This window comes from Dermacentor andersoni, chromosome 1, assembly GCF_023375885.2.
Source record: "Dermacentor andersoni chromosome 1, qqDerAnde1_hic_scaffold, whole genome shotgun sequence".
NCBI lineage: Eukaryota > Metazoa > Arthropoda > Arachnida > Ixodida > Ixodidae > Dermacentor > Dermacentor andersoni.
This window is the reverse complement of record NC_092814.1, coordinates 339,930,193-339,944,888: the sequence shown is the minus strand read 5'-3', so window position 1 is coordinate 339,944,888 and position 14,696 is coordinate 339,930,193. Positions and strand designations below refer to the sequence as shown.

The window sequence follows — 14,696 nt, the reverse complement described above, 5'->3', positions numbered from 1 at the left end:
GAGCAGATAATCGCCGCACCAACCGTCGTCCAGGCCCCTTTCACGAAAAAAACATACGGCCGTGTCACTGGCTGACACACGGCGCTACCTCACATCCCTCCACCGACATTCAATAGCACTCCCCTTTCTTTTCAATTCCACGCCCTCGCGGATAACACACCCTCGGTCATTGTCTCGCCCACCCGTCTTACCCCTCTCCACTTTAAAAGAAGCCTACCTATACGTACTGTGCCGAGGAAAGCATATGACGCCTTGAAAAATCCAAGTCCACTTGTCGAAACGTTAGTTCCCGCTTTTACCTTGTTCTCGGTTTGCTAATCGTCTTGAATTTCCATCTCCTGCCTTCTCCGTGTTTTCAATGTTTATTTTGCTGTAACACTTATGCAGATCCTGTATGCATCTTCCTTTTGATGCCGTTTATTTCTCTAGTAGGACATCATCCTTTCAGTGCGTGACCTCTCCCTTGCCTCCCCTGAGTGACCTTAAGGGTATTTAGAACAGAAAAGTAAATAATGATAAATAACAAAGAGGTGATCCGGGTAATCTGCGCCACAAGGAATTGAAAGAAAGCATTCCGTTGATGTCTATGAATGAACAACTTTTGAAGATACGTAATCACTATCGAGAAGGCAATAAACGTGAGAGAGATACACAGAGCCAATGGTAGTTGCGTATAATGGTGCTCGCCATTTATTTGTCGCTGTAGAAGTCATTTATGCAAGGTATGTTTCAGCATATCTTTACGGTCTGTGTTCACTGTGCATTATTTTTATAGCCTTCTGTGGTTGTTACTTTCCCATTGGCTTAACTTTATGTGCTGTAAAAAAAAAGATATCATTGCAATTTAAAGGCTTTTCTTCAAGCCACAAGGTGCATAACGCCTTGATCCGGATCGCATCTGATGTAGGGCTGCCTGATTAGCCTGTCATGCGCCATATGACTTCAGTGAGGGTGCCCTTTATGTTTGGGACGGTGGTTTCCTGCAGTTCGCCAACTTTCTCCAGCGTTGGGTTTTCTCCTGGAAAAGAGAAAATTTTATTTCCCCTACATGAGCGCACAGTAGTCACCTGCACAAGTCGTCATTTCCTATCCGACGCGCACGTCTGTTGCACGTAAAACGCATTTATAAAATTTCCCCGTATATGAATTTTTCTCATTCCATCAGACATACAGCAGCTGAGATTAGTGAAATGTGTTCGCAGTTTACAGGAAATAATCCACTACCACTAATGGAAAATTGCATAATAATAACAAAAACTATCTGGTTCAAGTTTCGAATACCTTACCTACAAACAAATTTAAGTCCGAGGTAACACAAACAAATTCGCGCAAGACTGTTCTTGCGAAGTCGCTCTCCGGCAACTGTTAGGAACTTTTTCTGTGTGATGCCAGTAGATTGAGGACAAGTGTTGTGTAAGCGTTTCACTCTAAATGGAGGCGCGTGTTTGCTGAAGAGTCAATAGGATGAAACGCTGTACGTACTCCGGCGAACTCGAAACAAAATAAGGCTCAGAAGCTTAAAAAAAATCACGGAACAACTCATCTCACGATGACTGTCGATGGTAATGCAATTAGCATTCGATCAATGTAGCGACACACCGCATTTCTCAAGCGACGTTCATTTAACATCTGCAGTGGTCATGTTGAGACTTCCTTTGTTTCGGCTATATGCGACATATTGTAGTAATGTCCCACTTTGCTATGCCCCTCGCTTGCCAAGGTCGCTCGTGAGCATCGCGGCATGACGACGACTGCACGATGCCGAAGCAGCGACGACAACGGAATGACGAGAGAGAAGTGACGTCAGTGGAGCGACAAAGGCAGTATTGCGACGAAGGCACGACAAAAATAGAGATGACGGGTTTTAAATGATCACGTCGATATAACGACGACGGTGGGACGATGGTGACATCAGGACAATGAAATCGCCACGAATTATGACGGCGTTGGCACGATAACGACAACCGAATGACGAAGCTGGAATGACGTCGATGACACGGCGACGATGGTATGGCCAAGATCCATGATAGCGACTGTTTGACAGCGACGCAATGCCGACCATGGCATGAAACTGGCAGTATAACCACGACGGAATGACGACAGCGTAGTTGCGATAGAAAGGCGAAGGAAGAAAGACGTCGATGTACTGACGAAGACTGTATAAGGACGACAGCATGAGACAATGGGAGGACGTTATTGAAGTGAGTACGATGGTAAAAGCACTGTATGACTATGCCGCCATGACTAATGTTATGACAACAAACGTGAGTCAAGGAAGCTGTGACGACGATTGAATGACCGCGACGACATCACGACGGCGGCCTCGCAGCCAATGCATGTCGAAGCCAACATGATCACAAGCAATGTCTGTTTCTCTCAATAATACAGCTCATGGACTAGAATTATGGTATCTGTAACAAGTTATTTCTAAAAATTATATTACACATGAAAATTATCACCCTGTATACCCATTGTAGAACTCACACTCCCGAATCGTTAGGCTCCATTGCATCAGCCGGCCATTGGACAACTTAGTTGACTTGCTTACACATTTAAGTGGGTGGTGATGAGTTCGCACTCTGAATTTGTTCTCATACAGGTACAAGTGAAATGTCTTCAAGGCCTGCACCAATGTTAAATGCTCGTTTTCCACTTTTGAATGTTTTTTTCTAACTCGGCCTAAGCTTCTTGCTTGCCTGCGAAAAAGGGCCCCAGCCTGGAGTTCCTGCATTAAAAGAAACTGCTGCCAAGGTGCTCTACAACGCGTCTTTACGCAATACAAATTCTTTATTGATATTGTCATCCGACCCCATTGTCTTTTTCGGACTTTATGAAGGTAGTTCCACCACTTCTACCTCTTCGTTCATAACGATGCAGGAAGAAGTGGTGTATTCCGCATTCACTCCCCAGTTGTGAATGCGGAAGCCTTAATGTCCGATGGAACACCGCTTACCGGTCCTTCGAGTTATGAACTCCTCGTGGGCAAGCGAGTGCGTTGAGATGCTTGGCTAGTTTTGAGTTGGCATTACCAAGGCGCATATAGAACGCAGGCGAGAGCTTGCGCGGTGAAGGGACGCGCGGATAACACAGGCTTCCGATAGCGATAGCGAGGGAGACCTGGCCGCGGCGATGCCCTCGCCCGTGCATTGCGGCAGCAGGTGTACCGTTTCGCCAGCTCAGCTCCGGCGAGGCCCGCTCCTGACGTGGCGTAGGAGCCAATGGGAATTTAGAAGCCGTTTCACTGCTAGACACGCTGGCTTTTTCGCTCAATGAGTCATTTGACACTTTCGCCACAAAACTAGGAATTACGCTGCATCGGCTGAACAAACGCACTGTAGCAACAACTGATCCTATTCTATTGCAGTTTTCTGTCAATTCTGATGAAGCGCTCAATGGGCATTGAGCTCACGGAAGACGTGACGCCAAAGTTTCTTAAGTGCTGTCAAGTGCCCTTTGCATTACGCGATGCAGTATGCCGAGAACTCTACCCGCTGTAATGGTTGAAAGGTGCGGCAAGAGGTCGTTTTCGACGACGACCAAGGATGGCAGGTGGCATAGGCGTCAATTCGTTCACATCAAAAGAAGACATACGGACATTGTTACATGGACATCATGGACATGGACCACCATGTTATTCTTTTGCACGATACATCTCTCGAACTAAAGGAAGTTCAGATGCTAAGTGTCCGATAAAAAAAGTCGCAGGTTCAACCGAAAGGCGAAGCTACGATTGCAATAGCAAATTAGTAGACAGCTATACAAAGTAAGGATAGTAGTTTTATCAGACGTATAAACTTCGGCACTTTCTCTTACTAACTAAACAAGCGTGCTGTCAGGGCGCACAGGCAAACATGAGCACATCGCACTCGATGACCGCGCACACTCCCTGTCACAACGCTGGCGTGAGGAAGCGCAGCCGCAGCAGCGAGCGAAGTGACCTTCGTGCTGTCTATCGCTTCCATGGAGAGCGGTGAAAAGACAGCACGCACAAAGTACGACCTGTCTGCGGATCGCTTTCAAGATAGGGCGCGCGCGACCGTGCGTGGCCGCGCAGCAAAGTAACGAGACGTTCATTTGAGGGATCGCCAGCCATTTGTGCGCAGGCGCGAGAAAGAAAACCTGGGGGCTTTTTTCTCCTTGACTATATCACTCGGCCTAGGCACTACGGAGGAGGTTCCTTAGCTCGTGTTGTAGGCGTTTGTCCCTAGGCGTGCCGGCATTGCGGAGTGAGGTCGAGTTTGTTTATGCTCGGACGCTGGCTGCCGGCGCGGTAGAATAGGTGAAGCAGCGGGAACTGACACCCGATTTCGCAACCGCTGTGTCGGACAAACTGTCTCGCACCTGCGGCGCTCGTGCTAAGTCAGTCGTCGCGGATCATAGCTTTGTCGCGCCTTACGCGCCATGTACCTTAAAAATAACATCACAGATGTTTCTGGGGGAGCAGTAGCGACTGCAGTAGAGCCCGGGCTGCACATATTGAAAATCTAGAAGGCAGAGCGCCTTAGCAACCGCGGTTGAACGCAAGCCGCTGAAAGGCCGCCGGTGACGATGACTGACTCAGTACCGGCGCCGCAAGTGCGAGAAAGTCTGTCCGACGTACCTTCAGAGGCTAAGTTCTGACTTGTGTTGCAGAAATCGCGGGGCGCGGTAGTGCTGAACTTAGCGTCACAAGTTGGCGGCTAGACGTAATTATATTTATTCAATCGCGTTTTTACTAATTGTAACAACGCGCTATTATTTCGCATTATTGGCGGTGCCTCCAGCACACCAAAGCAGCAACGAGGACCCCAAAGCTAGAACCCGGACTGGTCCGTGGGTTGGGACTCGCCGAGGCCTGCGCGTGCAGGGGAGTAGAAGATCGGCTGCCCGCTATCGCGGACAGCGAATTTTTTTATGCGGACACCCCCTGGCAAGCTTCGGCCTCCGCGGCCCCAACCCACGGGCCGCCTTGCTTCCAGCTTTCATCGCCCCGCTACCCATTGGGAGCCTTGGAGATCCTGCGCCGCCTGCGTTATTATAACCTCAGGTACTCTCCTGATCGAGGCCTCCGTTTGCCGGTTACATGTGCCCTTCTGGAGCAGTGGTTGTAAAAAATCCAATCTATCGTCGCGAAGAAAAAAGCGACCCGCGACTTATACAACACCATCAGAACTTTGCCCCTTCAGACGCCGTGATCACCGAATGCGGCGTCCGTGCTCACTGCCTCACCGCGCGGGATCCCAGCGGCGGAACGTAATCAGATTCAACCGCACTCCGCAATGGCCGACCGCACGCCAAGTTTCATCCTAGACGCCAGCGCTCGTTTCTCCCCTTGCGGAACGATTTCATCTCCGACGGGTGTAGGTTTCCGCCGCCGCTCCGCTTCACGATCGCGCCCGCGTGCAGTTCGCGCTGCGCGGGACACGTCTCTTGTTTGCGACGGTGCCTCTTCGCATGACCGGAAATTATTATTGTGTTGTTAACTGTCACGACAGCAATGTAAACACGAAAGGGTTGATGCCACCAGTGAAATTCTGCCGATTCACAAGAAAATTGTACGAAAAAAGCATACGACAGACATGGATTACTACGGTGCGCCGAGCGAAGTAAACAACTGAAAAACGAAGCGAGCTCGTTCATTGATCACTCCTGAGTGTATGACGGTTTTTATATGTAACCCACATGAATTTAATAATTACTCGGTACATAATCTTTTTATTCATATAAAAACTTTAAGTTGTTCGACGAGCGCTTGTCCTGTCTTCTTTCTCGTGCTTCGTTTATGTGTGCGCTGCCCAAGAATTGAAACCACTTCTCTTGTATGCGCTAGCAGTGGCCGAAGTTCATGCGTACCGAGAAATTGAATATGTGCACGATGCATTGAACATGACCGGAGTTCATTCCCGCTTCACCACTGCACCGATCGATCGAGTTACTGGACGGTACACGCCCGCGTCTTGGTCGCGCCGGCATTGCTGAAGCAGGAATGATTACTAATACTTTCAACTTCCGTCTCTTGAGCACTGTTAAAAAACGGCCAAGCTGTCTACATTGCTGCCTCTATTCCATATTGTAGGGGACGCACTAGTTAAAGTTGTGTGCGCATGTCGTACTTGTGCTATGCAGCGATATATTTTCTTTATTTCCGCACAGTGTCGATGGAAGTCCGTTGTCGCCATCAGAGACAACACGGATTTGTAGCAAACATATTGTGAGAAACTGCAAAAATGACTTTAGCTCGTATATATGTGCCGTATGTATGTGCCGCATCGTATGTGCTGACGATTTTTCCGGAGGTACATACGATGTCGTTTCCAATCACCTGCTGAGCGTCACTTACATGGTTAAGCAGACGCTGCCCTTTGACCGCATTGCAGCCATAAAAATAATCGTCAAGTGTGCCGATTTTCTGAAAGGCAAATAGAAGCGTTTACAGTCTGTTTCACACTTAGGCGAAAACTTGGAACGTATTGCATCGCGATGCGGCAAGCAATGGAGTCGTGCGGTGGCAGCAGCTCGAGCAGGCGCAGACGCTCGAGGGGCGGAGTCGTGATCTGCGTCGTCTGCTACGGCGGCGCGCGCTGGCCGCATTGTTGGGAAGCGTGCTACTGTCAGGGGCAGTGCACGTATATTTCTTCACTGTGTGTGCTACCGTAATAAGCAGCGACAAGACGCACCAAGATGTGCGCGCAACGTGTTCAGTCTTTGTTTGACTCGAAAGGAAAACAAAGCACTCAACAATGATAACTATGGGAGTTGAACACGATGAAACAAACGGATACGATTAAATGAACGTTTTAGGTTCAGACAATGAGCTGGAAATGATTTTTCTCAACAATCATTCGCTACACCAGACAGACTCTGCCCGCCGGCGGGGAATTGGACACGTCACGCTCGGAACTTCAGTTAGTATCTCGTCATGTCCCCAACGGCAGCGATGACAGCGCTCATCCTGGAAGGCAGTGAAGTGCAGAATGACTTGATCAGGGATGTGTTCATTCGCAGCACGTCTCAGTCCCTGACGATGGTGGATCGAAGCCTATCCTCGGGCGACTAATAGAGGGGATGGTGCGCCAGCGATACTTTCAACGAGCCCCAGACATTTTAAATGACGTTGGTGCCCGGGGCTTGAGGCGGCCACTCCAAGAGAGTGACTGCGCGCTCTTCTAGCAGTTGTTGCACAACACGAGCAGTGTGGATCGGCGACCTATCGCGTTAGAATATATAGTCGCCTTCCAGAAACGGGCCGTCAATAATGTATGGAATCAGTACGTCGTCTATGACTGCCCTGCAGCGATGAACTTACCTTCGAGGCGTATCAGTTGGCGTCGCACAACGCCTAGTAAAGAATACCGGCTCATTTCGCGCAGTAACGATGGGATCGGCGCCCTGCAACTGACAGTAGAACGTTTCCCGACAATGCGGCCAGCGCGCGCCGCCGTAACAGACGACGCCGTTCAAGATCCTGCCCCTCGAGCACCTGCGCCAGCTGCTGCCGCCGCCTGACTCAAGCGCTCGCCGCATCGCGATACAATGCGCTCCGAGTTTTCCCCTAAATGCGAAACAGACTGTACACCGCCCCTCGAAGGAAATATCCACGCGCACACATGTAGGCACACACCGCGCGCGGCACGAAACGTGCCCAAACACGCGTAGTGCAGCAGGCAGAGAGAGAAGTGGTTCTTGAAAGGAGAAGGAAATGTTGACGCTGTTTTCTGCAGCCCTTGCGGGAGCACGGCTCAGCGTCAACAGGGGTGGGGGGGGGGGGGGGGGAGTGGGAGCAAAGGAGATAGGAGAGTAGAGGGTTAAAGTGACGCCATGGGCAGCGGCTGAGCAGTCCGGCAGGAAGGGCCCATTGGGTCCGGTAGGAGTGGTGATCGGGTGAAAGGCCAGGGGGCGGTGATCCAGCAGGAGCCAGATGATTGGGGCAGGTCGAGTAGCCTGTAGTGGTTTGGATAGCCGTGAGGCTATCCGTCTTTGCAGAAAATCCTAGAGTCTCGCCGAGAGCCCCGACGAGTCGAGGTACTCGACGACATTTAGGAGGGCTGGTAGCTCGCTGCGACCAGGGAAGAGGATGTCTTCCTGCCGTGCAGAAGGAAGCCCCAGGCGTCGGAACTCCTGCAGGAGACGGTCACGCTGCTGTAGGTAAGCAGGGCAGGCCAGTAGGAGGTGCACCAGGGTCTCGGGCTCCCCACAGGAGGCACAGGCTGGAGAGGCGATGAGGCCATGACGGTGGCGGCGAGCACCCGTCCAACAGCAGCCAATCCTCAGTCGCAGAAGGAGGGAGGTCTCCCTGCGTGCGAGGCCGAGCTGTGGAAATGGTCGCGAAGGGCGGCCCAAGGACGTCCGCTTGTCCGGATGGCAGGCCAGCAGATGGCGCCGAAGCCGGTGGCTTGTGAAATCATTGGCTGTCACAGCCAGGCTGGGCGGGACCACGCAGTGGTGGGCACGCTTTGCCAGTGCATCTGCTTCCTCGTTGCCCGGTATCCCTACGTGGGCTGGAAGCCAGTGCAGGGACACTGAGCAGCCCGCCTCCTGGAGCGCCATCAGCCTTGTCGAGAGCAGGGCAACCCCGAGGCTGGCCCTTTCTGGCCTCTGCAGGCTGGGAAGTGCCGCCTTGGAGTCGCAGTAGATGGTCACTGGGGTCACCGGCAGCTCCTCTGCGAGTAAGTCCACAGCCAGGTGAAGGCCTGCTACCTCTGCCGCTGTTGACGTCGCATGGTCGGGGAGGCGACACTGCTTGCTCTTCCGCAAAGCGGGCACCACGCAGGCCGCAGTCGACGAGCCTGTGTCTGGCATCACCGAGCCGTCAACGTAGATCTGCAGGTTTCCTCCGTGGTCCTCATGCAGGAGGGAGGCAGCCGTCTGTTGAAGGGCACAAGTCGGGGAGCGCCGTTTGGAAACGCCGGGCAGCTCTGTGGTGATGGGTATGGGTGGTCTCTGGGGAGGAGGCAGCTGTGCGTTGTTCGCTGGAGGCCTCGTACAGCCCACAGAGTCTGCCCATCTGTGAATGGGGCCGCGAGCGCAGTCGGGAGAGCAGGGCACTGCCGTCTGGTCCATGGTGGAGGCGGTCAACATGGCGTAGCCCCTGCTGCAGGAGGAGGAGTGACAGGCGGCGCGAACGAGAGATGGGAGAGGGGTACCACCCGCGAATAGAATTTTGCTTCGCATGCGGCGCCCTCAACGGCGGCGCAGCAGCGCCGCTCTCGGTGCCGTTCTTGTCCATGCCGGCATGTGAAGGGGACAAACGCTAAGAAACCTCCTTCGTAGTGCTAGAGTGTGCTAGACAATAGTGGACAAGACCGAACGGCGCTTTCTAGCTGAGGCGCCGCGTGTGGAAAAATTTTGCGAGGGCGCTGCGAGCGAACTGGATTGGGGCGGAGACGCGCTTCGCGGCATATTCAACGTAATTTCGCTGTGGGCCCTGAGACGGGTTGCGCGCGTACGCTCTCATAATAGTGCTTTATTTCCACTACAAATTTATATTGAGACCCTTTTGCTACGTTTGCAGGGGTTAAGCACTCCCCATACGTGGCCGAATCCCGAAGATAGTGCAATGCCGGGCCGACCCGCGGCAGAGCTTTGTAATTGGAACCCATTCCAATTACTCCGCGTTCTGTTACGCGAGGAAGACGGAAACATGAATGCAATGTTGCACTGCAGTTTTTTTTTCTATAAGAATACTTCCCGCCAATCTGAGTACATGGTGCCGGATGGGGTCGATGTGTTTTATTTGTTTGAAGCGGCAAGCAGGAAGTTTACATAAGTTTTTTTTTTTTTCCATCTGCGTTCCGCAAGATCTACTGATGGAAAACTATATGCGCAAAAATACACACAAGAGATTCATGCTGCTTAAAGAACAAGAAAAATTCTTGTTTTCCGAAGGGAACCGTACAATAACATAGTAGAATGAAAGCCGACACCGCGGCCGCAATGCACGCACAGTCACCGAGCGGCATTTAAGATAAATAAAATGAAAGAAAGAAGAGAAAGAAGGGCATCCATTCCTAAGGCATCCAATTGTAAACACCATTTGAGCGGTCTGATCCCGAACAGCAGCGCGCGAAGCCACACGAACGAACCCGCCGAGCAGAATCGCCAGCAGTTTATAACGGTGCGACCTTGACGCGGCCCAATCCACTTCGATCGCAGCGCCGCCACAGTATTTTTCGTCTTCGCGCGCCTTGCTGCAAAGCACGTGCCGCCCCCAGCCGCTCGTGCCAATCAACCATATTCTAGTACACTCTAGTAGTGTCTAGGCCGAGCCATATATTCAAGGAGCAAAAGCCCCCAGATTTGCTCTCTCACTCCCGCTCTTACTCGCGCCTGCGTACAAACTGCTAACGATCTCTTGAACGTCTCGTGCGCAAAGTACGCTGTTGCTGCCGGAGTAGGACACCGCCGCCCTCCCCCTTCCCGCGCTGCCTCCCCGCTGTACTCCCTTGCGCGCGCGAGATTGATCCGCCATCGTCAGTTCCCCTTGGGCCTGGTCGCGAAATACGCAGTTGCTGTCGGAGTCCAACGCCGCCCCTCCTCCCTGCCATGTATGTATGGCTTTTCGAGCGACAAAAGACGGTGCATTTCCTCTCAGCTCTCCTTCTTTGCGCGCGCTAGATTGCGCCACGATCGAAGGCTCCCTTCGCGCGCGTGGCGCTAACACTGTCCCCGCGCGCTGTCTGCTGTATGTGCGACACTCGTACATACCGCACACGGCGCACCGCGAAAGTGTTATCGCCACTAGACTTTCTACGGAACCTCACGGTGACGCCGGCAGCAGAAATGCGTCTAGAGTGTCCATCTAATTCCTGTAGCAGTAAAATATTATGATGTACACGAAAGCGTTATATGAAGGGCTAGGTTTCATACTGTACAGTCAAAACAAAGGTTCCGTTTTCTACTGATAGCTATTATTTTTAATATAAACGTTTTTCTGTCGTTCTTTCTCAAACCCAAAGAATATTAATCTGAAAGTATAATATACATATTTGTACACGTGTAAAATATTCTTATCCCTACTCTAATGCCCAGCATTAGGCGCTTTAGGTAATTAAGTAAATAAAGAAGTAAACTGGCTGGTCCTGTGCAGGTAACGCTTTAAGTGATTTACTCACAAGCACCTGAAATTATCATTAAACGGCTCGAAAAAAAAACAGCTTCACTAGAGATTGGGTTGTGATTACGTAGGGTTACACAAGTCTGCTATTTTTTTCATGCGATTAGGAGGTTTCGGGAACTTCACACCCTTTTTGGTATAATGGCCGTATCTAACCCCTTTCACGCCAACTTCGGACACTGTATATGTGCCACTGGATATGAACCCGAATGAATAACTTGGCATTAGTGAAGTTGTACATCGGATATGTGCACCTGAACATCTGACACTATGGGATATGCCAACATTCTTTTCCAGTCCTCAAGAATGGCTATGTGCTACTTGGTAGGTGCCCTTATAGACAAGCAGAATACAAAGAAAGAAGTGAAGAAGTTGGCAACAAGAAATGGAAGAAGTCAGCTACGGAGAAGTGAAAAAGTCTGCATCAAAAGCAGCCGAGGGTGGAGAAAGACGTGGTGTGAACAGAATGGAACCAAAACGTGCGCTGAACGAGGAGCGTTCACCTATATAGAAGTGAAGAAGATGTTGGTAAAAGAAAGTTAAGAATTAGGTGACACGAAAGTGAAGAACTTGGCAATAGGCTTTGTCACTACATTGTGCAAGTACTAATCGCATTAAAGTCAGCAGTAATGGTGAGATGGGTTTTGCCAGGAATTTTTTTTTCTCCACAACTGTTCTGTCTGCGTGCTTTTGTCGCGAGTTCATTATTACTATCATTATCATTGTGATTATTCCAACCACTACTCGACGAAGACCTCTCCTAGCTATGTCTAAGTTTCCTTTTCATGCGCCAGCGGGCTCTAACCGATATGCATTTTCTGCTCAGAGCTATTTGTGTCGTTAGAACTTTTTACATTGTTTTTTAATTCAGCCATACTGTTAACCGTCTGTCGAGGCTTTTTATAGGATGGGTGTAATAATAAATGCACCTAATTTAATCACAGCTCTAGGTTTCAATACGACGATACTTTTTCTCTTTTTTTCTATCGGTGGTTTTCTGATTCGCACCTGTGGCTCTCAGTGAACCGTTTACTATATCAGAATATCCTGTTTGTGATTTTATGCAGTTTCCCTATGTCTTATGTGCCCTCGCAATTTTACTCACGTGTCTTGTTATTTAAATGTTTATTTTTTGCTTTTTATCATGAACGTTTCAACGAAGATATGGGCATAATGACTACTTAGTTTCACGTTCTGCGTACTCTTTCCATGTTCTGTTGAATACTTGCGTGCGTGATTAGTTTACTTGCGTATTTGGTGCGTGTCATGCCCAACGATGAAGGCAGCAGGCGTGGCCCACTCTTGTACTTTCGTGCACCTTTTTGTTATCGTCTTGCATTTGCGCGCAGTTGCTTTCCTTTAGGGAGGAACCAACTACAGGCAGCTGACGTGTTCTGTTCTTGAAGTTGTCATGGTTTCTGCGTGTGGTACAGAAGAAAAAAGAATTGCGTACAATCCCTTACCGAAAATTTCCGTCACGTTGCAGTCACTGACGTTCCTCGGTAAACCTGAAAGAGGAGAAAAATATTCCGTAATTTTGTACCCCAAGGTAGATTCATTTGTAATATTTCCGCCAGTACCTATATACAATGTACAAACAAGGCGCAAAATTTCTGAAATGTATGTACTCAAATGGTACAGCGATTGCCAAACGCAACTGCTATAGGGTGTAAAGACTTTTAAAATTGTAGATCTCTTCCAGGGCCTGCTGCCGACGTTGATTCATAGCTTAAACATCTACCGTATCGAAAGTGCCGATGCTGTAGCTGAAGCTAAGCGTAATTTCATGACTCCAGAAGTTTTCAATGAAAAGGTGATCGACCCGTCAAACACCTGTTTAACGTTCATTTCAGAAACTAGCTGTTTTCTTTCATTCCTACAATCTCTCTAGACAATTAGATCAGGAGTTTAGATTAGGCGTTTCTACTTTGGAAACATCAGAGAACCCTCAAACAATGTAGACCATGAAATGTAAAGGAATACTAGAAAATGTGGCTGTGAAAGCACAGATGGCACATAGGCATAAAATTGAAGTTTCTGATAGCGAAAGTGCTGAGAGGGCCGGATTGCTCACAAAGATGAGAAGGAAGTAGTACAATATCTGGACGGAAATAATTTAGAGTTGTTCAAGCGGGTACAACACAGTTTTAGGAGAAAAAAATAGTTTAACTTTGAATATCATATACAAAGGACTACAATGATAAACACGGAGTAGTAGAGACGCAGCAAATCTGTACCAGTATCATTGGATCTAGTCGCGGGCTATTTTGATTCCAATCATTTATGCCCTGCGGTTTCCGTTTCGTCGATTCTAAATGTGGGCTTGTCAAATGAAATTGCTTCAGCATTCATCATACCTTCAGCACCACTTGCCTAACCTGGTTTTTTAGCTGTCCATTCGCTTCTATCTTACATTTTTCTCAACCTATGACATGTATAGCTTCCCATAGGGCTCTTTCGGTACTCAAACCAGTTAAATGGTGTACCCAACTAATCAAGTTCTCTACCTTGTTACACTCCAACACAACTCGCTCGCTCACTGTGCACATTCTTACCTTTGTAAGTTTGGTCATCGTGTTTGAAAGTAATGAGGATGTAGGTGTACGCTGGTGCCAGCACAGACCTCATCAGTTTAGCGTACCTGCGAGTAGAGGGACGCCACGTGATCTACTGTGACACAAATCCTAGAGTAACAAACTGAGATGACAGTAGGTCGTTGCTTCGGCGCTCGCAACACATGGGCAGAACATATTTCTCCGTGTGGATACTTTATTCGTGGAAAATACATTCGACACTAAAGATGTTTGAAAAGGTTGAAACTTTAGCTGGGATACAGGGAGCTGTGACAGTGTCGCTCGACTCTGCCGGAGACTTCCTTATCACGCCCGGTAGTGATCCCTACTCAGTGACCAATTCCTGCTGCCTGAGGCTCACAATCAATCGACATTTTATTTCGTTTTGCTGCACGGCGAGATAAAGCCGAAGACGGCGAGATAAAGGCAGTGTCAAACCATTGCTTCATGGTTCTCACCAACCATAGACATCGAAAGTGAGCACTACAGTAATTTTTCTACAGTAATTAGAAGTGCTGGTGGCGCGGAGCAGAGGTAGAACACCAGGCTTCTAATGCGAAGCTCGGAATCCTTCTCCAGTCCACTACATTTTCAGGCTTGGAGTGGCCCCTGACACCGGCGAAAAAAAATTGCTGAGAGCGAGTGGGGTGATACTAGCACAGGTGCAACTTAATTAGGAAGGCCCATTAAGCTTCAACCAGGACACTTCCACACCCTCTCTGGCCCCTCTGGTGCAGTATTCGACTACTAACTCCCTCATGAATCTTGCAATCAACCCATGGCCTTTAGTCCCCAGCGGCTACGTAGAATCTGACCAAGGCGGCAGTGATATCTGCGACGTGGCAGAGAGTGCTAAGAATCTCTGAATTCGGACAGGCTGCCATTGGAAACTGAACCTGGCAACGTTCAACACGCGAACCCTCTCGAGTGAGGTTCGCTTAGCAGGGCTCTTTGACGAATTATCAGGCAATGCTTGGGATATTAATGGCCTTAGGGAGGTTAGAAGAACTGGGGAGGCTTATACAGTGCTG

The 14,696-nt window shown here is 49.5% G+C and overlaps 1 protein-coding gene across 1 annotated transcript in view; it reads right to left on the bottom strand.

Moving 5' to 3' along the window:
• Positions 1–762: 762 nt before the first annotated feature.
• LOC126516421 (thiopurine S-methyltransferase-like) overlaps positions 763–14,696 on the bottom strand; it is a 55,390-nt gene continuing 41,456 nt past the window's right edge. Inside the window, exons 6-8 of the mRNA XM_050166544.3 lie at positions 13,648–13,733; positions 12,556–12,600; positions 763–1,018 (exon numbers count right to left, since the gene is read on the bottom strand). Of these exons, the coding sequence (XP_050022501.2) occupies positions 918–1,018; positions 12,556–12,600; positions 13,648–13,733 (232 nt within the window). The 3' untranslated portion in view covers positions 763–917. The remainder of the gene's footprint in view (positions 1,019–12,555; positions 12,601–13,647; positions 13,734–14,696) is intronic.